General features: G+C 33.9%; 1 protein-coding gene and 1 pseudogene across 1 annotated transcript in view; one reads left to right on the forward strand and one right to left on the reverse strand.

Annotated features, from left to right (window-relative positions):
• Nucleotides 1–27570, reverse strand: part of LOC145256483 (exportin-5-like) — a 127232-nt gene that overhangs the window by 43287 nt on the left and 56375 nt on the right. The window contains exons 11-15 of the mRNA XM_080115428.1: nt 15488–15578; nt 14120–14242; nt 11115–11284; nt 7090–7185; nt 5105–5236 (exon numbers count right to left, since the gene is read on the reverse strand). Of these exons, the coding sequence (XP_079971554.1) occupies nt 5105–5236; nt 7090–7185; nt 11115–11284; nt 14120–14242; nt 15488–15578 (612 nt within the window). The remainder of the gene's footprint in view (nt 1–5104; nt 5237–7089; nt 7186–11114; nt 11285–14119; nt 14243–15487; nt 15579–27570) is intronic.
• Nucleotides 24733–24870, forward strand: LOC145256652 (U2 spliceosomal RNA; annotated as a pseudogene).

Here is a 27570-nt window from a genome sequence, read left to right on the forward strand (position 1 = left end):
TCTTTGTTCAAATTAGTGATGTTTTAAACCAATGCATTTCAGGTGAAAACATTATCACATACTTAACGTGTTATGTCAATCAGTATTCATTATGAAAAATGATAAGCATAAGGTGTCTGCCAGATGGATTCCCAGGTTGCTCAAACCATTCCAGAAGCGAGAACGCGTTGAGTGCTCGAGGATGAATTTGGAGATGTGCCAAGAAGATGAGTCAAAGTTTTTCAAAAGACTGATTGCACAGGATGAAACCTGGGTTCATCACTATGATCCAGAGACCAAAGCCCAGTCAATGCAGTGGAAGCACTTGGACTCACCACCTCCTAAAAAGGCAAGGGTGCAGCCCTACGCTGGCAAGGTCATGCTCACAGTCTTCTGGGATCAGGACGGAGTAGTGATGACAGATTTCCTGGCAAAGGGTACCACAATTACAGGAGCCTATTATGCTTCACTTTTGAGGAAATTAAGGGAAGCTATCAAAATCAAGAGACTGGGCAAGATCAGCAAAGGTACCCTCCTCCTGCAGGACAACGCTTCCGGTCCACAACTCGTATGTCGCCAGATCAGAAGCACAGGTGTGTGGTTATGAAATCCTTCCCCATCCTCCCTACTCTCCTGACCTTGCACCCTCTGACTTTCACCTCTTCCCAGCCATGAAGTTGTTTTTGAAAGGAAAGCGTTTCCCAGATGATGCAGCCTTGATTTCTGAAGTCACGTCGTGGTTGGAGGACCAACATGGGGTGTTCTACAAAAACGGTCTGCAGAGCTGCATCAAACGATGGGAGAAATGCATACCTCTGGGTGGTTCCTATGTAGAGAAAGACTAATAACTGTGCCAAGTTTCGTTGCTCTAATGCTATGGGAAGTGGGTCAGGGGCATTACTTAGTGCACGCCCCTCGTAGTTACAAAATCGAATTGATTTGAGTTTTATCGTATACTAGACCACCCGTGACCCGTTGGGTCAGTACGTTATATTAGCTATGGAATTCATGTATTAGCGTGACACTTGTGGCATAAAGAAAATAGTTTTTTTTTACATAACAGAAGCATTTCTATGAAAGTATATTAAAATGAAAAAAGAATATAGATAGATTTCTATGAGTCGTTCTGTTTATTATAATTGTTATTTTTTTTTAAATTACAGTTACTGAATTATAAGTGGTTGGTCATACTTATAGGTAAATATGCACTGAACAGGTATCATAATCCTTATTATAGTTAAATTCAAATTTTGTTATATCATCTTTTAAATGAAATTGTTAGTTGAAAGTACAGAATAATAAAAAAAACACTCTCCACATGTTAATAATGGCTTTTTAAATAGAAAATGAAAATAAAATGTAACTTTTTTCATTTAATTTAAGCAAACATTCAGTACCCATTGTGTAAAATATTTAAATTGTATGTTAATAATAAGGTCAATAAAATTAAGACAATTCTTTTCTATTTACATTTTTTGTACAATTAATTTTTTTTAAAGAAAACTTTTGTTATCCTTTTGCTTAATTGAGACTTCTTATCAGGTTCTAACTCTCTTATATCCAGATTAATTATATTAATCAATTTATTTTATTGAATATGTATCGCTGAAAAGCACGGGTGCTTAAGCACTTATTGTACAGAAAATAAATATTGTATTCATATGCTAATAATAAGGTCACTAAAACTAAGACAATACTTTTCTATTTACAACATTTTTTGTACAATTTGAGTGTTTTAAAAAAACTTTTATGTTTTCCTTTCGCTTAACTCTACTGAGTGCAACATATAGTTGACCATGTTGAAAGACAGGTTTGTCTAGATAAACTAAAACTTTATGTAAGGTCTGTCCTTGAGACTTATGAATAGTCATAGCAAATGCTAATTGTATAGGAAACTTGACTCTGGCAAACGGAATATTGTCACCTTCAGATAAGACCATTTTCAATCTTGGAATTAAAACGATTTCTCCTTCAAACTGTGATGCAATAATTTTAGCAACAATCAAATTATTATACAGCTCCTCTATTATTAGTCTTGTACCATTACATAAGCGTGGTGGATCAATATTCCTCATACATATGATTGGAGCTCCTTTCTTGAGTTCAAGTTTATGTGGAGGTAATCCTGATAACTCTATCGAATCAAGAAATTCTGTTGGGTAATGTGTAGCTTCTGTTCCTTCAAGAACAGAATTAAATGACAAATATTCTTTGACTTGTCCAGGAAATTTTTCAATACAATTATGATTTATTGCTCTAACTGTATCATTAAATGGTACTAATATGCAATTTTCCGCAAACATTGATTTTTCTTAAAGATACATCTAGCACATTTACTGAATCATTTAACAAAATGTTTGGAATTGATACTCATGTTAACATGCCATGCAAGTATGTAATGTTTTCACCTAAAATGTGTTGGTTTAAAACATTGCTAATCTGCATAAGCACCCTTTTTTCTTTTTTTTTCTTTTTTACAACAGAGATAGATGAAAAAAAATCTTCAGAACATTTTCTTTATTTTTTTTTTTTTTTAAGACATGAAGACATTTTATGCATATTTAAGCAAAATTCTTACAAACTTATTTAACCTTTTTGTTTCAAAAAAATCTGCATCTTAAAATTTACGATTACGAATAACTTAAATAATGAATGAACTTCTAACCCTTATCCTCGAGTGGCCGCTTGGCCTTAATAAGTGGTGATGCCTATGTAAAAAAAAAAAAAAAAAAAACCTGTAAACAGAGCTGCTATTACAATCGAGAATATATCTTGCCCATTTTTAGTAACTTATAAGCTCCAAAAGTACTAGTAAGAAATGTACCATGGTTAGCATGAAGCAACTTTCACAGGATGGGGAAGCTATAATATTGCTACTAATGAAAATAATGGATTCAAATCAACTAGACTAAAATCTAAATTTGCAACCAAGGGGTAACGATACACAATACATTTGTTTGTTTAAGCAGTATATCGACCATCTTTGGGTCATTTAATGCTGTATATAAAATTTAAATTTTTAGATGCTTTCAGAGTTGATTTTTGCTGGGTATATTCAAGTAAAGTTTTGGTATTGTTTGCTGTTTGATGGTATTTATATTTTATGGTAAAGATTTGCTCTTTTTAGGAAGTTTAGAATGGTTTTAGGGTTTTCCTTTTAAAAGAGTTCTTTTAAGTTTGTGGCCTTGTAGTAGTGTTGATGAATTTGTGTGAGGTCATAGCAGTCAAGTAAAAAGCGTTCCACTGTATAAGGTTCGTGACATGGTATACATTTGGGAGGTTCTTCACTTTTTAGTATGAAGGAGTGAATTATGCATGTGTGTCCTATCCGGATACGTGATAAGACTACTACTTCTTTGCATGATTTTGTAGGATTTTTTTTTTTTTTTTTAAATATAGGCATAATTTGGAAGAGTTTGTTGTTTTGGCAATTGTTCCAGTTTTCTTACCATTTCTTTATGATAAAAATGTTTATTGAAAATTTGTAGTCCGTATATGGGACCTTTATGTCACTTATTTAGAGTTTTAGGGAATTTTTGGACGCCATATCAGCTTTTTCATTTCCATGGAAACCATAGTGACTAGGAATCCAACAGAAGAAAGTTTTGTGTTGTATGATAGAAGTTTATAGCAGTTTAATTTTGCATTTTGTTTTTAATGATTCAAGTACTGATAATGAGTTTACAAATATGAATTTCTTGGAGTTTTGATTGGTGATAATATCTAGAGCCACGTTTATGGCTGTAATTTCTGCACTATAGATTGAGGAGTTATTTGGTAACCTTTTCTGCCAAATAGTATTTTCTGAAACAGTGGCACATCATACTTTGTTTAGGTTTGATGTTGAAAATATTTTCACAAATTTTGAAGGAAGACACTTTTGCTGTCAATTCTCCTTTGGTTTCTTCTATAATTATAAAGGAAGATTTTGGTTTGAGATTCTGTTTCTGAATCTGAACTAGATTTATCTGAAACTTCACAATCGTTTATTTTTTTGAGGCTTTTTATTTGACATTTACATTGTAGATTTTTCATTTCTCCTGCTCCCCACCTGCTTCGGAGCCCTGTATGGGAAGTGTTGGTGAGAAGGGACCGATTTGCCCCAACGCAACAAGGATACAGGAGAAATATACTCATCCTGCTAATAAACTCAAGCAGCTGTGTTTCCTTTGTCTTTTCTAATGGCCACATTTCTAGAAAAGATGTTGGTTTTCCAGCCGTGTTTTATCCATTCTTCAGCAAGTCGATTGACCCTTCAGCCATCACTTACTAAATCAGTTTATTGTCGAATGTGGAGAGTATAAAAAAGTTATATTGTACGTACCCATTATGAAATTAAGTTTTCCAAAAAGAAAATTTCACTTAATTTGATCAAGTTTTAGAGCAAAAGGTGGCCATATTTGGATTTTTAGACCATAAGGAAAGGAGAGAAGCTATTATTTAACATAAGAAGGTAGGAGGGGTCGGCACTTTGGACTGAGTTATCTCCCCATGGTGCCCCTCTCCCTTCCTTGTGGTCTAAAAATCCAAACATGGCTACCTTTTGCTTGCTGTCATAACAAATTGCTTTTCTGTTATAAAAACAAAAAACTGCACCTTATCATAGCAAAGGTTCATACAAAAGTTCAACCAGATCAGACCAGTAGTTCAATAGAAAACTACTAGAGTAAATGTTACTAGTTACTAATCCCTATTAATCCCCAACTGTGCATCAAACGAATACTATAATACTTAATTTACTGCACCTTATAACAAAGGTCGATACAAAATTTCATCCAGATTGGTCCAGTAACAGGTAGACAAAGAGAAATATAAAATAGATGTTTATCTTAAATTAATGTTTTAAGTATCAAACATGGTGAATTAATAGCAAGCCAGAAAATCAATAAAATAAGCAACACTTATGGGTAAAAATAAATAAATAATTTCTTGCTTAAATTTAAATACTCTACTAAATCTATACTTTCATGGTTTCAATCTCTAATGGAGCAACGATATAGGGCATCCAAGAAGTCACACACCATCTTAGTGTTTTTTTTTCTTAATTTGTAAGCATATATTTTTGAAAACTTGAATGATGCATAACTGTATATTGGGGGCAGGGGGGATAACATGTAAAACTTACGAAAAGTAAATCAGGATATTGTTTGCAAACTTTGACCAACACAGAGCACGCGTGTTGACGGACATTTTTTACTGCTTTGCTTCGTGTTGATTTGGTTTGTCCAGGAAGATTAAAAACCACAGCAGAAAAAATCTGGAAAAAAAAAAAAAATAAATAAATAAAAATAAAGTTTTTGATTTATAACAAGAAAGTTTTCCTTAAATAAAAAAAAAAATCATCTAAAAATTTTTTGGAAAAATTTCAGTTATATTTTTCTTTTTTCTTACACGCAATGAAGGTACTATACACTAAGGCCCAAAGGCCACTAGACGATAAGAGTCAATGAGTGTACAGTGGTCACAATGACAACAGTGTAATAATCATTAGTGATGGAAATTAGGTATAATTTGATTATTTCAGGGATGGCTCAACAAGAATTTGAAGACAATATTGTAGTCAGCTGAAAAGCAGACCAGTGGAACAGAGTTCCACAGGTGGGCAGCTCTAAGAAAGCTCTGTTCATGGAATTGGCATTTAGATTTAGGCACAAATAGGGAATGGGGGGAAATTGATGATAGTGGTTGTAGCTAGACGAGTGTTTTTATTGTGAAAATTTGGCAAGAAGAGACTACAGATTGAAGCGTACCATGAAAATAATGATAGAGTAGAGACAGGCTTGCAAAATCTCTTCTGTGGAGAAAAAGGTTGCAGGGAAGAGGAAAAGTTATCACTAGGGCTGAGACAACAACATATTCTTTTCATTGTTTTGACTCTCTAGTGTGTATCCGCTGATATCTTATATGCTTTTATATAAAGTGATGTGGTTCTCGGTTGATTAACTGTGTCTAACTTTGTCGAATATATACTTAAGAGTAAACAATGAAAAAAAAAAAAAAAAAATTTACATTGTATTTGACTCTTCTACAGGTAGAAGAATGCGTTAGGTGCAAGATACTTTTCGAAGCAGTAGAATGATCAATTATTCCGTCGAGTTTGGCAACAGATTTGATTTAAGTATCCATTACAGGTCAGAAGCGAAGGCCAAACACAGAAGCTTGTCAAAAAAAGTGGGCTTCTTTGAGACGAGAGCCATTCATATCAATTGAGACCAGGTGGAGATCAGAGCATTTATGGTGAAAAGATGGAAGCTTAGTTTTTGATGCATTAAAATTAATCAGCCATTTTTTGCCCCATTGTACCAGGTGAGCAAAGTCTGGGGAGAGAGAAGCTGGGATATCTTGGTCGTTGCTGACCTTAGAAGTGTTGCCACAGATGGTAGTGTCGTCTGCATATATGTTGACAAAGGAACTTAGAATGTGATTTGGGAGATCATTGATGAAGATAAGGAAGAGACTTCGGCCCAGGATGGATCCTTGAGACACCTCAGCATTGATACTTTGAGTTTTGGACTTCTGCCCATTGAAGACTACTTGTAAAAACATATCAGAGAGAAAAGATTCAAATATTTAGAGCATATCAACTGGAACGTACTGACAAATCATGCTTGAAACCTTTTGTTTATATCGCATTGGTGAATTATCGACATTCATGTGATTCCTCCTGTTGTAAAACTAGGACGCCCGAAGTAGATACTGGTGCATATTGGATTCTAATTAAAGAGAGTATTCTTGGAGATGTGATACAAATTTAGCACCTTCATTGGAGAGGCACACTTGAGCAGGTGATAAACTCTGAGTTAAATTTCTTTCTAGAAGCAGAGAATCATAGTTTTGTCATCACCTGTAATACTACTCACGCAAACGGTAGCACATCTGTTTGGCATGTCAAGTGTAAGGTAACGAGAAAATAAAATAAAGAATTTATGTTTGTAGCTGGATTCATTTTAGAGGACTGGTGGCTTTAAGATGGATGAATTTGTGACGACAGACAACTGAGTGTTTGATAACCGAGAGAAAACATGAAAGCTGAAATTTGTTGCTGGTGTAAATTGGGGTATTAGTGAAAAAGAGTTCTGCCAGTTGCCCTTTCGGAATTACATTACTAACCTTATTTAATACTTTTGGCAATGTTTCCAGACTGTGGTTGAGAAATGTGAAGAGCGCTGAAACACAGGACAGCAGACAGGAAAGAATTAGAGGATCCTGCAGATATAAAAAAAAAAAAAAAACATATTTAAAGAGAATAAAATAATTATGTTTTTGAATTTTTGGACACGACAACTTTCGATTAAATTACATAATTTCAACTGCTCTCATTATCTTTAAAGTGATTCTCACAATAATGTTTCCACAGATGCAGTTTTCCAAACTTTTCAGCTGCATGGAATTTCAAAAAGCGTTTATTACGATTCTAAATTTTTAAGATGAGGACTGATTATTCATATTATTTGGAGTTTTTTATTTTTTTTTTTTACTACTGTTCTCACCTTGAGTGTTATTTTCACAAATGTTTTACTCAATGTAACCTCCAACCTTCAGATATATCTTGTCAACCTCAAAAATCTATCAAATTCAAGAATCTCCAGAGAATTTCAAATGGAACACATTATTCAATCCATTCCTGGAGACAAAAAACAAAGGTTCAATTCTCAGTGCGGGCAATCTAAAAATACAACTGCTAATTACTTAGGATTTCTATCCAATCATGGTTGACAGAACGAGAACATGCTATTCCCGTGGATTAAATAAAGGATTCCATTAAAAATTCCAAGCAGATTCCCAAGTTTGACAAAAAGATTCCAGAGTGTGACAAGATACACTTGAAGAAAGTCGGAGGTTACATTGACCAAAATGTTGTGAAAATAACACTCAAGATGAGTACAGTAGTCTGAAGAATCCAAATAATATGAATAAAGTGTCCAGTTCTAAATTGTGTACAGATGCCGAAGTTCACTAGAAAGAAAAAAAGTTACATTAGAGTAACACCAAACCAAAATGGGAACAGCAATCGAAATAAATTTTTATTACTCGCTAAATACAGAAGGCGTTACGCACAAGCTTATTAATTAGAATGTTTAGCAAATATTTCGGTTGTCTTCACAATTATATTTCAGCTTCACGTCCTTTGCCTTTTTTTGTACTTTCACCTAACAATTTAATAAGCAAAAGATAAAAAAAAAAAATCAATTAAAAACGAAGGCGCAAGAGGAAGTGAGGTGGAAACAGTAATTGTGATGTCGCAACAAAACAGAATCACCAAAAATACACAAAGAAATTCCACTGCAAAAAACTGGAATAATGTGCCAATCAACAGCATGTCAAATATTTTCTGGATGCAGTTACCCAGGACTATATAGATAAGGAAGACTCTATAGACTGGCTGAAAAGAGGAACGCGCCATTACGATCAGAACAAAATTAAAATGGCTGCCCAACATGAAGGCTTGATGACCAATGGCCTTCACAAAAATGAGTGGTCTAAGCAAATAACAGCAAATGCAATTTCTGCCACACACACACACACACACACGTAAAGAGTGTGAACCACTTGATATTCAACTGTAAGGTTCTGCTAGGGGATGTCTACTATACGACCCGACACAATGGAGGGAGTAATTATCTCCAGTCGACGATCTGCAAAAGTTGAATATCGAATGCAGCAGCAAATTATGGGAACGTATTCCAGAAAGAACGGCCCTGTCGGTGGGGCATTAGAATACGCCAACTGCCCCCCCTCCCCCTGCAGAGGGTAAAAGTCCCTCAATGGGGGTCCTGGATATGACCTTAAACTATATCCAGTGGTGAGGCCGAGCTTGTGGGCTTTGGGGAGTATGGAGCCACCCTTTAATTACCATTGCTCCCAGGTCCACTCTGGTTAGGGTCCCAACTTTGGGTTAAATAGAAACCGACGTGAAAACAACAAATATACTCTATTAAAAAAATGTTTCTTCAAAATCTTTGGATTCGGCATTAAATAACCTGAAAAGGGTTGATATGCCGTAAAACAAAAACAACCAACCAACCAAACAGAAAGAACAGTCGGAAATAAGTCATACACCATGCAATCCCTACAGCTACATACCTAAAAAACGGAGCCATAAAACATGACAGTCACATGAAACAAGAAGGAGAAAGAAGCAACCCTAGTAGAAGTTAGTGTCTCTAATGATGCTGGGTTAAAACAGAACTGAAAGGGAAAAGATAAAATACCAAAGTCATATGTACGACATGAAAAGAAACTGGAATCTTGGGAAGATCTCCATCATTTCAGTTATTATAGGAGCAACTGGACTCCTAAAAAAGAATTTAAAAAACTATATGGCAAATATACCCAGCAAACCAAGTGCAATTGAATTTTAAAGGAACAGTCAGAATCTTAACAAGATCTCTCGGTTTGAATATTTCAAATATTGGTAAATGTTTGGCATCTGGGAGGATGCCCCATCACCAGTTTGAACAAACTGATAAGAAAATTAAAAAACAATCGACTCCTAGGCAAAATTTTGTTCTCAAGCATGTAGCGATGCTCCTCAGAATATGTACTACGTAACCAAAACTAAAGTTTGAATAGGTTTTTGTATAAAAGAGATACAAAAAATTTGATTAGATTTTACGATAAAGTTTCAAATATATGAAGAAAATGTTCTTATTCAGAAGTCCCCTATACTAAAAAACAAAATACAGAAAAATCTTCATGATGTACGTATTGGTGACAGAACAAAAAGTATCATATTCCAAAAATCACAAAACTTGATCAAGTAGTTTTATTTTTATAAAGAAAAATCATTTGTAAGTGATTAATTGAAATTTGACAACGTTACAAAAATCTTGCAAGTTTAAATTGTTCAGTTATCTTCCTTTGTTTCTTGAAATTGTTTTCAAAATGGTTATGCAACAGTTGCTCCACAGTTACTCATAAAATCTGATTTGCCTATTAAAAAATAAAACTTGATCAATTTACATGATTTTTGGTATATGATATATTTTTTTATTTCATCACAGATATATACATCGTACAAATTTTTCTTATTTTTGTTTTTTTTTTTCTTTAAGACAGAGGGAATCTTGGACATAGACCAAAAAAAAGTTAAGAAAAGACTACCCCCACCCACTCCGTTTCTCCTCTTAGATACATTAAAAAAAAATTATGTTAAAGAAAGCGGAAAATTATCTTTATTTTATATAGATGATGATCGGCTAACCCGAGAAGCAGCAAAATCCCACCTCTGCATTGTAGAGGTCCCAAGAGAGCCTTCTATAGTATTCCCCCACCCCACCTGAACAGCTAGACTATCTAATTCCCTCCTTATCTTACTGTTTAACTCCCTCCATCTGTAGACATGGTCTCAAATATGCCTTTTCAGGGGTAAGCAAGAGTGTGTGTATGTGTATACATATATATAAAATGGGTTTAAAGAATATAAGAAGCTCAACATGAGGGTGGATCAAAACAATTTAAAACAAAATAAATATATGAATTTCTTTGTCAGTTCAATAAGGAACAAAACATAAATGGGAAGAGGGCTTTTAGATTATCTTTATACCTAGGCATTTCAAAGCCTAATGCTTCTTATCAGAAAAGAAAGGAGCTAGGTTATAGACATAGGGAAATGTGACATCTAACTAAGGGTATATTAGGAAGGAAATGTAAGCATTCTTGGAAGGATTGGAAGTGTTTTAAGATAAATTCTCTATTGAACACATCGAGATATTTTCATTTTAATAAAATTTTTTAATTCAGTTTTCTAACTGGACGCAAATTAGGAATAAAACAAGCCGAGCATATGGGGGTCTCCCTCCACGAGCGAAAACTTTACTTTCATCAGTAAAAATGTTTGCGCAAAATTTCAAAGAAATTCAAGGCTTCGTTATTGAGAAAAGTGCGAACAAATGAATGAATGAATGAATGAATGAATGAACGAACGATTTGGGGGCAATTTTACCCATATAATGACCCCCCTCTAATGTTTGTGCAAAATTTCAAAAAAAATTCAAGGATAGTTATTAAGAAAAGTGGAAGTGCAAACGAATAAGAGCTAATTACGAGGTCCAATCCTTCCTTTGTCGGGGGATCAATAAATAAAAAGAAAAAAAAGAAAAATGTTGCCTTCCATATGGCGAGCTTCTTCTTACCTGGGTGTTGTAATCTAGAACATGATGCAGTAACTGGATACCAGCCGTTACATTTGGCTGAGGATTTGGAGAGGAGGTCAAGCGGGACATAACGCTCTCAAGGAAAGTTGTGAGACCATCCCATTCTAAGAAAGCAGGAGAACTTAAATTACAATTTCCACGCTCAGTTCCTGCAAATAAAAAGGAATAAAATTTAACAAACAAAAACAAAAAAAAACTTGTAATGTAGTTTGCTTGAAGCATTCTATGAAATATACACATTCAGAATTTCAAATATAAATATTTATAGATTAATCCTATCCTGATAAAAATACTCAACATTCAAGATACAACATCAATATATGAGGAGAGTTAAAATTATGCAAATTACAATTTACAAAATTTATTCTTTATAAACAATAAATACAAGAGGGAATTATTTACTTATTCCATGGAGTTTAAAAAATTTGGCTTATTCTCTTTAGAAGTTTTTTTATAGCAAATTTTATGAGTAACAGAAGAGTGGCTATCTTGTCTGCCATTTTAAAAACAATCTTAAAAAAAAAAATTACAAAAACGAAACAAAGGGAGATAATTCAAACTTGTGAGATGTAATGTCTACGAATTTACATTAAATATACTTAAAAATGATTTTCTTTCTAAAAATAAAACTACTTGATCAATTTACATGATATTTGGAATATGATGTTTTCATTTCTTCACGGATACGTACAGCATACAGATTTTTTATTTTTGCTTTTAATATAGGGAGAATTCTAAACAAGAACCGGCTTTTTACACTAGAAAATGAAATGAGCTCTTCAGAACCATATAGTACCAAGTGCCGTATGTAAGGAAAATTAACTTATGTATACCATAGTGTTCCCAAAACTCCTCTCTACACAAAGTGCAAATCAGAGGTATAGAATGCATTTGACAACACCGTCAAAATCCAATGAAAACAGCTTTGCTGAAAAAAAAAAAAAAAAAACTGACTAATGTGGAGGCTCTGCGCACTTTTGATTTAGTTTAATCAAGACATTAAAAAATGAAAATATTTTTTTTAAATTACGTTGTACGTACCCGTTATGGAATTAAGTTCTCATAAAAAATTTCACTTAATTTGATCAAAGTTTTTTTTTTTTTTTACAGAGGAAAATCAAATTTTAATGAGATTGATCGTATTGTGGCATCCTGCTTATTTTGCAGACGAGGCAGGAGTGTACCGTTAAACGAAAAAGGGATTAACAAAGGACAAAATGAAAAAGGAATTAACAAAGGACAAAATGAAAAAGGAATTAACAAAGGACAGAAATTCTGTAAAATAAGTGAAAAAAACTAAAATATTTATCTAGGTATTTTTTCTGCCCATGTTTCAAAATAATCTCGTCAAATTTTGACAAACTTTAAGCGGTGATTGGAATTATGTTAGCGCCCACTCCTCCTCCACGAAATTGGCAAGATGGCAGGAAACGATTGATCTCATTAAAATTTGATTTTCCTCTTTCAAAAAAAAAAAAAAAAACTATTTGATCAAATTAAGTAAAAATTTTTTACGAGAACTTAATTCCATAACGGGTACATACAAATTTTTTTTTTCAATATTTTCAATTTTTAATGTAATGTAAACAAGTACCCACTTTTGTACCGCCTGCAAATATCTAGATGGACAAAAAGCTCCTTGTCAATATATGGAAGAAGACCCGATGTCATAGGCAACTGCGGCTGTTAGTGAAGAACCTGATGATCCAGATGATCACAACACATTTATGGATTATTTTGACACCAACATCAGCGTAGAATGACTAAGAAGCAATGTAAGTGCAGTAAAACTTGTTTCGCTAACTTTATTAGTATGTTTACAGACAATAACACATTTCATTCTCACAATATCATCATCGTTGAAATGAACAAAATGATACAATAGCTAAGGTGTTACACTTCATCTTAAAGCAAACCACAAATGAATATCTATTAATACGTGAGATACTCGATATATAAAGTTATAATTAACAAATTAGGAATATTAAAAACAACTACTCAAGGTAAAAATTAAAGTATTTCAGATTTGCATTAAATTTGATACATAGTCATTAGACACTACACATTTTACATGGGTAATACAACCCTCCTTTCAACAAAAACAACTCTATATTTAGAAATTTAAATAGAATCAGAAATTTAGAACAGAATCGGTAATTGTATCGGAATCAGGAAAATATTGGAATCGTCCCATCACTATATGTTGAAATGAACATGTTACCATATTTTTGGACTATACTGGAGGTATAATCCCGCATAATCGGGAAATTCTATTTATAAACGATGCTGCTAGGAACTGACGAATCAAATTAATTGACGTTCTGCTACCAACCAATCAGAAACCAGAATTGCTCCATGAATATTAAACCTTTCTGTAGCAATTTCGCAAAGGTTTTCTCCGTCTCAACACGGGAAGAATCTTTTGCTCTGTGGATTCCAACTCGAGAACTGTCTACTGCAAATCAGTCACCTCCCAGGACTTGTGCAGAACAACGAACCAACTGTTCTGAAACTAAACATGGCCTACACTTCTAGATGTTGAAATGAACATGACATGATGTGATAACTTAGATGCTACACTTTATTTTAAAACAAACCCCAAATGAAAATTAATTTCTGAGATGCAACGATAACAAAGTCGCAAAACTTTGACATTTTTTCAAAAGTGCCATTTACTACGATATGATTCCGAGAGTCTCATTATATAAAGTCTAAAGGAGGAGGCAGCATCAATGAATGAGGGAGGTGGAGGGGAGAAGAAAGGAATGAGAAATTGTAGAGGAAGCTGAAGAAGTGTAACGAGCAAGCTAGGAAAGAGTGCAGTGCAGCATCAAACAGACGAAGAAAGTGTAAATCCAAAATATCTTCATTCTTATTTCCACGCAATATCTTGAATACTTTTTCTTCTGTTCTATTTGAAAACAAATATCTAATTTAGAAATAAATTTGCCAAAAAAAATGTTTGGCAATGAAAGATAACTTACCTCCTCCAATATCAACGGGTTTCTGTAAGAGCGATTGTAACCACGAAGCAGCCACTTCAAAAGTGCACCTTGGGTTGAGTCGTGTTGCCAGTCGTAGAGTTTCAGCCACTTCAGCTCGATAACCTTAAAAAAGTAGAAAATCATATTCTATCAATGGATCCAACGATTACAGAAAAACAGAAAAAGAAAGAAAACAAAATGAAAAAGGGAAAACAAAATGAAAAAAAAAAAAACTATAATAAAGACCAAAGTGTATTTATTTTCATAAAAAATATCAATGCCCCATCATGAAAAGTTAAGGGTAGAAAAAAAAAAAAAAAAAAAAAAAAATTTAGAAAAACATGGAGGGGGGGGGGTAGAAAACAAGAAGCAAGTCTGACAATCCTTGCCACATGAAATGAATTCAGAAAGTGATGCGACATTGTAAATTAAAAGTCGACGATTAGTGTTTATTTAAGTCAGCAGAAACGATAATTTAGATATGAAAAATTAAATTATTGATGTAATTCTATTATCACTTCAATAATTTAATTCTATACTTTATATGAATATTAGTGCAAACACTGGCAGTATATTTCTCCATCTCATTTTTTTTTAAAGTTTTCTCAAGGTTGAAGGTTCAATCTTAACTATAAGTGATGAACATATTAATAACATAAAAATTAACAATGGCACTTGGTTATGGCTGTCAGAATAAGAACAACATACTTCTATGGTTCAGTTTGAAATGCTGTATAAGTTTGAGTGATCACACAGTACAAAAATCTCTCTTTACTAAATGCCTTCACTGGTTCAGTTGATTTCATCCATGAAATCATTGATCCAGCTCCACCACCGAGCTGGAAGAAACATTGTAGTGGTCAACTCAAAACCTGGCTCAGAATAGTGAAGATGCTGAACTGATACTTTTTATACTATTCTGGTAATAAGTGTTTTCATGATTTTGAAATTTTGTTATTTTGACTTCAATAATTTTACTGTATTAATTCAAATAAAAAAATTATTTTTAAAATTAAAAAAAAACGTATTATCATTTCATAAACATTTCTTATACAGCTAACACACACTAAGAAAGTTCACAAAAATATTCAGGGACACCTTGTGCGTTTAACATCAACAACAACACATCTTGGACATAACACAAGGATTTTACTTGCAAAGAAAAAAAAAAAGACAAAATTCTTTCACTCTCTGAAGCTCGATCTGTTACTGTTCGAAATTAATCAGAAATATTTCAACTTTAAAAAAAGAAATTGAATCATTTTTCTTCTTTTAATAAAATATTTTTAAACAAAAAAGTCTTATCTGTGTATTCCAAGTTTAAAAAAAAAAAAAAAAAAATTAAAACATGATCAGCGTCATACTTACGCGAGAAAAATAGGTTGAACTCTTCATCACTGTCACAATCAAGCCGAGCATAAACACAGCTGGGTGAGTTAGCTTGGCTAGGGAACCCAACCTGGAAAACATGAAATCGGAGACATTAGCTAATATCAAAATACCATGTTGAAAATAAATAAATGCTTGATTTCAAGTCTGAAGGTCCTCTCTATGCAGTGGCCAGGTCCCTCATCCATAGAGAAGAATTGTTCTGATTATGGCCTCATAGATCCGCAGTTTTGTGGAACGTCTAATCTCCTAGCAAGACCACGGCCATTTTTGAAGATGGTCTGCTCTAGCCAGGTTGATCAGTGGTTTTGCATGAAACCATTAATCATGATTGATTACAAAAAATCGAATTTATTCAATTATGATAATGCTCAGTTTAATAAGACATCAAGTACTATGGATTAGTGTAAATTTGAAATAGATTTTAAACCCAATACTCAAAGCGATAAGTGTGCATGCGTGTGTGTGTGTGTGTGTATATATAGTTTTATTAAGAGGTATATTTGGTAAAAAACAGGAAAAGAAAGTGCTAGATACGTTGGTAGAGCTAAATATGTTTTTATTATTTCAACCTCAGGAGTATTTGCTTAAATCATAACAAGATTGTTTCTATAGACTGGATAAACAAATTATCCAGCCTATGTCATCAGACAATTTAAGCCAAAATAAACTATAAAAGATTTTTGATTACATATGGATAGTAAAAACCAAGAGTTGGAGAAATGGATAGAGGGCAGAGGGGGAGGAGAGAAAGAAAGGAGAAGTGGGGGGAAGAAAAATATATTTAAGTAAATTAAAATTAGAATTAAAAAAAGAAAAAAAGAGAAAGAAAGAAATGGGATTGAAGATGTCAAGAAGTTGTTTGTTAGAAGGGATAGAATATATATATATATATATATATACTAGCATTTCAGCCTGGCGTTGCTTGGGTGTTTGGAAGTGTATGTTGAATAAAAAAAAAAAAAAAAAAAGCGTTCAATTTTTTAAACTTTAACCCCATAACATTTGTTTTGGGCTCAAATCAAGTTATTAAGTTAGATCCATGTCTAAGGAACCTATATCTAAAATTTCAAGTGTTTAGACCCAAAATTGGCAGAGGAGTTTGGTAGAGTTCTCAAAGGTCAAATCGTTGAACTTTGACTCCTTAACAGACAAATTTCTGGCCGAAAATGAATTACAAAGATTTTCCCAAATCTCAGTACCCTGTATATCAAATTTCGAGTCTGTAGACTGAAAATTGACAAAGTTATTGAGTTGGAAAATGTACACACACACACGTTCACTTTTATATATATACTAGCAGGGGTGCCCGGCGTTGCTCGGGTGTTTGGAGGTGTATGCTGTGCAAAAAAAAGCAAAAAAAATGGTTAATTTTTTTAAAACTTTGACCCCTATTATGACCCCTTAAAATTTATTGTTTCGGGCTCAAATCACTTTATTAAGTTAGATCCAGGTTCAAGGAACCGATATCTAAAATTTCAAGTGTCTAGACCCAAAATTGTCGGAGGAGTTTGGTAGAGTTCTGAAAGGTCAAATCATTGAAAATTGACCCCTTAACAGCCAAATTTCTGGCTGACACCCGTCACATCGATTTTCCCAAATCTCAGTACCCGGTATTTCAAATTTCGAGTCTATAGACTAAAAATTGACAGAGTTATTGTGTAGGGAAATGTACACAGACAGACACACACACAGACACGTTCACTTTTATAGATATATAGATAAGAGGAGCTAGAAAGGATAAAATTATGGCAGTGTATAGTTTCTGCGTGTCATAAAAAGGCATTGAAATATTATACTTACCTCACCCTGGTTTTCTTAAATAAATCACCCAACTTATGTTCAGAAAATTAAGTAAAAAATATATCTTTTTATACCCCCACCCCCTAAACTTGACTCAAACTCTATTACTACCCAATAAATGTATAACTGTCTCCCTCATCATCATCCTATATTATCGCTATAGAAATTAACCCATCACATGGTGGTGCTGTTTGCCTCCTTATGGTCTTGGTTTGAGCAATGACGAACTAATCGGCAGTTTTAAGGCAGTGCATTGTTTGTAAAAGGATTAACTGTCTCCCTTTCATTTTATTACTTTATAATCATAAACCTATTCCTTTATAATCATAAACCTATTCCTTTATAATCATAAACCTATTCCTTTATAATCATAAACCTATTCCTTTATAATCATAAACTTATTCCTTTATAATCATAAACCTATTCCTTTATAATCATAAACCTATTCCTTTAAAATCATAAACTTATTCCTTTATAATCATAAACCTATTCCTTTATAATCATAAACCTATTCCTTTATAATCATACATCTATAATTGTTTCCCCTATTATTTTATATAAAAAGACTACATTAATTTTATGGACGTATCTTAAATAGGACGCATCTTGACTATATCTGTTGAATAGTATTCTGGGCGCCCGGGTTTGCCCTGTTGTAAAATACGCTTAAATATGATATTTTAATTTGTCCAGATTCCATATATATTATTACACAGTGGTGATTTCAAAAGTAAAAAAAAGTATTTGGGTGTCATCAGCTGGAATCAAAAGCAAAATGCAGCATTCAAAGCTGGTGACGTTACCACTGTACCAACGTGACACGCATATGAACTGATTAAAAATAAATGAAGATGAATGTACAAAATGTATAATGATTTTTTCAATTTTGACCTTTTTTGACCCCTTAAGCAGGCCGGCAAAGATTCGTTATGCTTGATTGATTGATTGATTGATTGATTGGTTTTACGGCATATCAACCTATGTGGTCATTTAATGCCGGAGTCCTTTTTTTTTTTTTTTAACTTTTTTATTGGGAGAGGGGGAATGACTTTTTCAGCCTTTCCTCCCTTTTTTTATAAAATTGAACTAAGAAATTAAATGTTGTATTTATACATGGATGTGTATATTTGGGTGACTTTAAATTTCCTTAAATTTTCTTATATAAATTTACTTTCCTTAGGTATGCTAGAATATGTGCTGAGTTGACCTTTTCAAAAAGGTCTTCCATATTGCTTTCTGTATAATATAATTTTCTAGTTGGGGCAAGGTCATCACACCCAACTAGGATATGTTTTACTGTGAGTGTCTCCTGGCATGGGATGCACTCTGGCGCCGATTCTCCATTTAGTATATAAGAATGAGTAAAGTTGGTGTGCCCTATGCGCAGCCGAGTCAGTATCACATCTTCTCGGCGTGATCTCTTAATGTCCGGACATCGTTCCTTAAGTTCAGGTTTGATTGAGTATAATTTGTTGCCCTCTTGCTGACTCCACCGCAGTTGCCATTTTTCCTGTATGTATGCTTTTATCTGGGGTCTAAGATCAGTATGTGGAATCTTAAAATTGTCAGTTGGAAGGTGAGAAGATCTTTTTGCAGCTATATCTGCCCTGTCATTGCCTTTGATCCCCACATGGCTGGGGATCCAGACAAGAATAATGTTTTTAGTAGTTGAAAGGATATTGATTTTTTCTATTAATTTTGTTGTTAGTGGATTTTCTTGTTTTTGATTTTGTATAGATAATAGGACTGATAGAGAATCTGTGAGAATGATGAAGTTTTTGGTGGTTTCCTCTGAAATTATGTTGAGTGCTAGATCGATAGCTATAGTCTCTGCAGTGAATATAGATGCTTCATTTTGAAGATTTCTCTTCATTGTGGTTTTATGGTACGTTGCTGCACATCCAGTGTGATTGTTGCTTTTAGACCCGTCTGTGTAGATAAAGGTGTAGTCTGAATATTGTAATTTTAAATGTTGAAGTTCGTCGTGGTATTTGTGGTAGATTTGGACTTTTTGTTTAGGTTGAGTTTTATTTCAACTCGTTTCATGGTCCATGGGGGTGTTTTAGGCAGTATGAAGTTGTGAATGCTGGAGATTGGAATTTTCGATTCTTCAATGCTTTCCTTCATTCGGAGCCCGAACGTTTTGATAGTTTTTCTTCTCATGTTAAAGAGTTCTTCATATTTAGAATAGAAGGTACATTGGTATGCAGGGTTGTTTGGGCAAGACTTCAGTTTCAGTAAATATTGAAGGGCTAACTTTTCTCGCCTTAGATCTAGTGGGGGTTCGTGTGCTTCCGTGTATAGACTGTTCACGGGGGAAGTTCTGTATGCTCCTAGGGCCAATCTTAGGCCAGTATGGTGAATAGGGTCTAGGCTTTTTATATATGATGTTCGGGTTGATCCATATATGAAACAACCGTAGTCTAGCTTTGAGCGGACTAGTGCTCTGTAAAGTTTAAGGAGTGTTTCCCTGTCTGCACCCCAATCGGTATGTGCTACCACTCTCAAAAGATTTACAGCTTTGTTACATTTTTTTTTCAGATAGTTTATGTGTGGGATGAATGTTAACTTTTTGTCAAATAAAATCCCTAAGAATTTGTACTGGTCAGTAACTGGTATGGGCATTCCTTCCATGGTTAGGACAGGATCATTATGCATGTTCTTTAGTTTGCAGAAATGCATGCATTTCGTTTTTCTTTTGGAGAATCTAAATCCATTCTCTTCCGTCCATCTCATTATTTTGTTTAAGCACAATTGAAGCTTCCTTTCTATTATAGATATATATCTAGATCTACAGCATATTAGGAAGTCATCCACATATAGGGAGCAATCTACCCCAGGGTTAAGGTTTTTTACAATGTTGTTAATTCGGATACTGAACAGGGTCACTGACAGTATACTCCCTTGAGGTACTCCATTCTCTTGTTCTTTCAAGTCCGAGAGAGCTGTGCCAACCTTTATTCTGAACCGTCTATTTTTTAAAAAATTTTCAATAAAAATTGGCATTCTGCCTTTTAGTCCAAGCGCCTTCAGATCCCTTGTAACACCGTACTTCCACACAGTATCGTAGGCTTTTTCCATGTCAAAAAAACATTGCTGTTAAATGTTCCTTCCTTACAAAGGCTTCTCTGATGAAGGTTTCAAGTCTGACTATGTGGTCTATTGAACTTCGGTTTTTCCTGAATCCTGTTTGAAATTCTGTAATAAGATTCTGTTTCCAGGAACCAGATTAGTCTTTTGTTTATAATCCTTTCCATGGTCTTACAAATGCAGCTTGTTAGAGCTATTGGCCTGAAATTCAATGGATCTGAGACGTTACTTGATTGGGATTGGATGTTTGAGTTTTCAGATTTGGGGATTGGTATTATTGTGGCCTCTTTCCAGGTCTCGGGTACGTTTCCACTGGACCATATAATATTGAAAATTTCAAGTAGGTATTTCATTGAGGTTTCTGGAAGTTTTTTGAGGATTTCATATGGAATTTCATCGGGCCCTGTAGCTGTGTCATGGGATTTGGTTAGTGATTCTTTTAATTCAGGCAAGGTAAGAGGTTGGTTGTATTTTTCAGTATTTTGTGATTTAAATAGAATTTTCTTTTTCTCTTCCTTTTCTCTAATCTTTTTGAATTTCTCTGTTTGTCTGTCACATGATGAAATGTTTGATAAATTATCTGCCAGGTTATTGGAAATGTCTTTTTGATCGGTGTATATTTTGTTGCCTTTAGAGATGTGGGATATTGGTGTACTACTACACTTTCCTTCTATTTTCCTCATCATGTTCCAAACTGTTTTCGCCTTGGTATTCACATTAATTTTGGATATATAATTTCTCCAAGTTGTTCTTTTGGATTCCTTTATGATTCGTCTGGCTTTTGCTCTGTTGTTTTTGAAGAAATCCAGATTTTCCCTTGTTGGATACTTTTCGAATTTTCTCAAGGCAGCTCGTCGAGCTCTGATGGCTTTTCTGCATTCTTTTGTGAACCAAGGTTTGTTGTGATTGTTGGTTTTGGTTGTTTTCGGTATGGTATTATTTGCTATGTTTGTGAGTGTTTTAATGAAGTAGTTCAAATGGTCATCTTCATCATTATTTTCGATAATTAATTGGTTTTTGCACTGTTCCTGGAAGTCTTCCCAATCCGCTTTATGTAGGTTCCATTTGGGTGTTTTTTGTTCAGTGCTAGTACTTAGACTTTCCAGGATGATTGGGAAATGATCACTCCCACAGGTGTCATTGTGTACTTTCCAGTCATAGTCCATATATATGGAAGGATCACATAAGGTAAGGTCAATGGCGGTGAAAGTACCTGTTGCTGGGTACATATAGGTGTAGTTTTGATTATTAAGGAGGCATAGATTATTTTTATTTATTATGTTTTCTATTTCTTTTCCTTTTTTATTTGTTTCTTTACTTCCCCATATTACATTGTGACTGTTGAGATCTCCTAGTAGAAAAAGGGTTTAGGGAGTTGTTTTATTAATTGAGTTATCTCAGTTTCGTTGATTGTATCTTTTGGAGGGATGTATATTGAGCAAAGTGTTATAGTTCTATGTAGAGTCACTGAAACTGCAATTGCTTGCAAGTTTGTGTTTATATTTATTTGTCTTTGAGGGACTTCATTCTTCACAAGTATTGATGTGCCTCCAGAAGCTCTGTCCGTATCTTTATTTATGTAGTTGTAAGATGTGTAGTGTTTTATGTTGATGGTATTATTTTCTTTCAGAAAGGTCTCCTGTAGACAGACAAGTGCTGGGCTCATATTTGTTATTAATAATGTGAGTTCATTTTGGTTTGCTTTTATCCCTCTGATATTCCATTGTAATATTTTGTTCATCATTTGGAATTGTGTTCAACTTCCATCGTCTCCAATCCCTCAAATCTATTTTCTGTCCGAGTCCCTGTTCGAGATATAGATCGGGATCTTTCTTTTCCTGTTTTTGTTTGTTTTTTTTTTTTGTCTGGGGGGATTTTTGATTCTTTTCTGGCTTGTGATGTGTTTGATGGTTGTTCGGTTGTTTTTGTAGAAATGGTTTGTGGTTTTGTTTCTTTTTTGTGGTTCAGTAGTGTCTTTACTTAATATTATCCTTGGATTGGTTGCAGACATTGCACTATTCATTTTCCTCATTTCTTCTAATAGTTCTTTCATTTCCTTTATTAGTTTGCTTAGGACATCAATTTTCTTGTCAGTTGTATCCGTTACATGTATATAACCATTTTGATTGTTGATTGGATTAGTTTTTTTTGTTGCATCTGCATATGTTTTAGTTTCGATGATTTTCCTGGCCTCTGGGTAGGATATATTCTTTATATGTTTTAGTTTGGTCACTTCTTTTTCTCTTTTCCATATTTCGCAATATCTAGAGCCAGCGCCATGGTTTCCCAGGCAGTTGGCACACTTGAAATCTTTTCTGCAGTCAATGTGTGGGCCACTTTCTCCACATCTTCCACACACTGGTAATCGTGTGCACCGATCTTGATGGTGTCCAAACTTCTGGCACTTGAAGCATTGGAGGGGGTTTGGAATATAAATTTCTACATTTATTTTCATATATCCGACTTTCACTTCTTTGGGTATGGTGAGGGAATCGAAAGTTAGTATATATGTATTGGTATCGATTTTCTCACTGTTTTTTTTAATTTGAACTCTGCGAACATCTAACACATTCTGTTTCTGTAAGTTTGTCCGGATTTCCTCCAAGGGACAAAGTGCAAGTTCGTGGCTTTTCACTACTCCTTTGCAGGTATTTAGGGTTGGATGTCTGTAGCATTTGACTTTAATGTTTTCAAATAATTTTAGTTTCAATATTTCTTTAGTTTGTTCTTCGTTATGGGTTTCTATTAGTAGGCTGCCGTTAAATTGTTTTTTTAATAGACTTTGGTTTTAGAGTTTTAAGATTTTTTTCAATTTTAAAAGGTGATAGTTTGCTCAAAGGAGTTTCCTCCATTGATTCTATTACTACGAATGTTGAGTTCCTTGGTTTTATCGTCTCTTCGTCAGAGCTACTGATGTCAGAGACATCAGAGTGGGTTCTCTTTGGGTGGTTGGGTGGTTTTTGGGAGGAATAAGCCATATATTTTGTTTTCTTTTTTCGTCATCTTTGTTCCCCACCCACCTCGGAGTCCTATTTGGGAAGAGCCTGGGGGGAAACCCATTCGCCCAGCCTCTACAGGGATACAATGATGATATAACCGACTTTGGTGGTATCATAATGATTATCTGTTCTCTCTTGATATTGCTATGGGATCTGTAACAATCCTGAGGGGTTTACAGCCTCGTCATCGATATTCACACCTAATCGATTGACCCTCAGCCACCGCTTTCCATCATATATTAGGGAGTAGGGTTATTTGTGGGAGAGGAGAGATGTGTTGTATTAGTAGTGAGTTTTTGGAATGGGCAATATATAGTGGGGCTTGGCGTGACTGGCCGATTGGTTGGATCGGGCCTCTCCGACCGCCCGTCTAATCGAAGTAAGGGCCAAAGTAATGTGTTGCGGTGCCTAGACTTCTATGTATCCTGGTTTAGGTTCGCTCAATCACCAGGATCACGTCCTAAGACTTTACGGGTAACAACCCACGGCTAACTGGTTGCCCCATTGAGGGATTTTTACCCTCTGCAGGGGGGCAGTCGGTTTGTTCTCATGCCCTACCGACAGGGCAAAAAAATAAATAAATAAATAGATAATTTAATAGAATATATTTGTTTTCCCTTTCTTTCTCTTTTTGTTGTTTCTTTTCCTTTTTAAAATCTGTTTCTATTTTTATTAAAATCTGTTTCTATCTGACATGTTTACCCATCTTGAGTAAGTCGCACTTGCCCTTTCATTTAAAAATTTTAGAGACTATTTTTATTAAGTCTTTGAGACCTTCTCTTTGCAAGCAAAAAGAAGGTCTTTTAGGGCTTAATTTAGTTTCTATGTAATTTTTTCTCCCTATTTATTATTTTTTTTCCTCCCCCGCCATATTCATGACTTAAAAAAAAAAAAAAAAAAAAAAAAAAAAAAAACATATTTTCCTCGATTTAGCTCTGTTGAGCGAGGAACGAAACTTGGTTAGCTAAACTTTATTTTCATTTTTAGTCACGTGCAAGCGACTCTATAAGTCACTCCATCAGTCGGTCCATAACACTTTTGTGCTTGGCCTTTTTGGTTAAGATAAAAGGTCTATTGTTAATAGAGGCTGTTCTTAGCTTTTTAAGGTTTTCTTGGAGTTTTGGCCAAGATCAAAGTATCAGATATTGCAAGCAAAGACCATATGTGGGGGCGATCCCATATAGACCTTGGACAATGTAGGGGCAACACTTCATACCAATTGTCACTATCCAGCTCCCCTACTTCCCGGGGAGTTGGTCCCTATTTCCCCTTCACTCCTCACATTAAAAATCGGCCTTGTGCCTAATTTGCTCGGTGGGGGAGCAAATAAATACCCTTTTCTTGACCTTTTGGCCAAGATCAAAGTGTAGTATCTGTTCTTACTACATGCTGTACTTATGTTTGTAACTTTGTGATATAAAGTGGGGGATCACTTTTCTGTATTAATTTCATGTAAAATGATCACCCACTTTACAACCAGTCAGTCTCAAAGCAATTCAAGTCATTCTCCAGATAATTTAAGTTGTTTTTGAAGGATTCCAGTTATTTTTTAAGCATTCAAGTCATTCTTAAGGTCATTCAATTCATCCTTAAGTTCATTAAAGTCATTCTAAATCATTTACTTTTAATTTAAGTTATTTCAGCCCATTTTTCGGTCATTTTAGTTTATCTTTAAGAATTTCATGTCAATCCTACATTCACACATTCATTCATTACACGAGAGCACGCGACTAATGGCTTTCGGCCTTGTTTAAATCATGTTGATTGGTCTGTATTTAGCCATTATAGATGATAAAAATTACTACCGGAACAGTAGTAGAAACTCGCTATGATGAAGCAAGCGAACAACAGAAGATGTTGTATTTGAGAGAAACAACTTACCTTATAGGCTTGTATATACTGATGCTTATTAGCTGTTTTCTTTTCAGATAAAGTTAATGTCAAGAGAGAGATAAAACGCCTTTCTAGGGCTTTCCTCATCTAAGTTTTATAGGATGGTGCTTTTTGGGAGGGGGGTATTTCATAGCGCATCTTTTAAAACTTTATATAGTCTTGTTTGGAGGGTATTTCGTCTTATAGATAATATTGGGTCATCAGGAGAGAATACGCATGATTTCGGGGCTTTCCTCTCTACAGCTTGTTCGCGTATCGCCCCCCCCCACTGATGTGAGGCCCAATTATCTGCTCAATACAATTAAAAGAAAAGATGTTTGATAATTAAACGGCTCTTGTTACGAGCAACGGCTTTGCGCATGTCGTTCAATGTTCAAAGGCTACGTCTGACATATTTGTTAGGACGCGCACATATCAAAGAAAATAATGATAATATTAGGAACAATAATAATAAAATTACTATATATATATATATATATATATATATATATATATATATATACATAAACATCTGAAATTTGGAAGAGAAGCTACAGTTACCTTCATATTTTTCAATTACGCCATCTTGAAATCCAAGATGGCGTAATGAAAAAATATAAAGGTAACTGCAGCTTTTCTTCCAAATTTCGGATTCTCACCATGTCGTATCACATTTTAATTCCTTTTGGTGATTGATTTTTGCGATTTCTTCTGATGAGTTAAGGGCATAATAGATTCACTAATTGATATAATAATTAAGTGATTGATTTTGCGCTACGAAACAAACACTGTCAAGAACTGTAAGAATCAATTGATGTAAAGGAATAAAATATAAAATTGTCAACATCATGTATTTTGGAATATAAAGTTTTTGTCATTTATTTTATATATTGCTTTGTATTCATATTGAGCTTCTTATATAAGGATTGATATATAATAAGAAAAATATATTTCTACAGAAATAGATATATATTAATATATATGAAAGGAATTAAAGTTTCTGCAAATTATGATTTACATTTATTGCTTGCACACAAGGAACAACATTTAGTAAAAGAAATTTCCTCTGAAGATAAAAATCAATTTTTTTAAAAATTATGGAATAAAGTCACTTTACTTGTATTCCTTGTGTGGACAATAAATGTCGTAAATTGTAATTTGCAAAAATTTTTAACTCTTCATATACTGATGCGCTATCTCAAATAGCGAGCATTTTTATCTGGATAGTATTTTCTTATATTAGTATTAATATTCATTTCAATTTATATATATATATATATATATATATATATATATATATATATATATATATATATATTGTATTGGTAGTAATTATTAAGTGTGCCTACTAATTTATTTAATTTATTTTATTTTTATATTTTAATCGCTTATTTTACACGTAATCTTTGTAACGTTAGAATTTACAAAAGTAATATTATACGGATACTAATTTATTTACACGTTAACCATTTATTTTATACGTATTTTTTTTTTTTTTTTTTTTTTTAAATCTAGGGTTCCTATTCTACACAACTTACCTACTGAACGAGGAATTTACTAATAACATTGAAACTCTACTTGAAACTCATTACGCACTATAAATAAAAAAATAAAATAATTAATAAATTAAAATTGACATAATGGACGATCACATTTTATTGTATATACTTTCTTTTTAGATCCTGTCTCCCCCTTTACACGTAAATACGATGTAGTACTAGTTATAAATTGGAAATTTTTGAGTTGAAACAGCAAGAGATGTCTTTGGCCTGACGAAGCGATTCCCTTGCCGGGTTTTCGCCGAAACATGTATGCCTATATGTAGCCATTTGGTTGGATACTAAATTAACTTATATATATATATATATATATATATCTCCATATATGGGCTATTCAGATTCTTCTGAAGGTTGAAGATTCAATCCTTAGTGTTGGCAACTGAAAAACACTTGTAAATTACGTAAGATCCCTGTTCAGTTATGGCTGATGGAAGAGAGCATAATACTCCCATAAATTAAATAACGGGTTTCGTTCAAAATTCTCTGCAGATCCCCCCCCCCCCGAATTCCACAAGATATATCTTAAAAAAGCCGAAGTTTACATAGACGAAAACATTGTGAAAATAACTCAATACGAGAACAGTTGCCGAAAAATCCAAATATTACAAATAACCAATCACCATCTCAAAAATTCAGAAATGTAATATTTATTCATCTCATATAGAGTTGTGAGATTTAAAACGTTGAACTTAACACAATCTGAATCATTAAAGTTTGAAAAATTAATTTAAAAAAATTT

Source organism: Euprymna scolopes, chromosome 32, assembly GCF_053919585.1.
Source record: "Euprymna scolopes isolate OS-2025 chromosome 32, ASM5391958v1, whole genome shotgun sequence".
In the NCBI taxonomy this organism is placed as follows: domain Eukaryota; kingdom Metazoa; phylum Mollusca; class Cephalopoda; order Sepiida; family Sepiolidae; genus Euprymna; species Euprymna scolopes.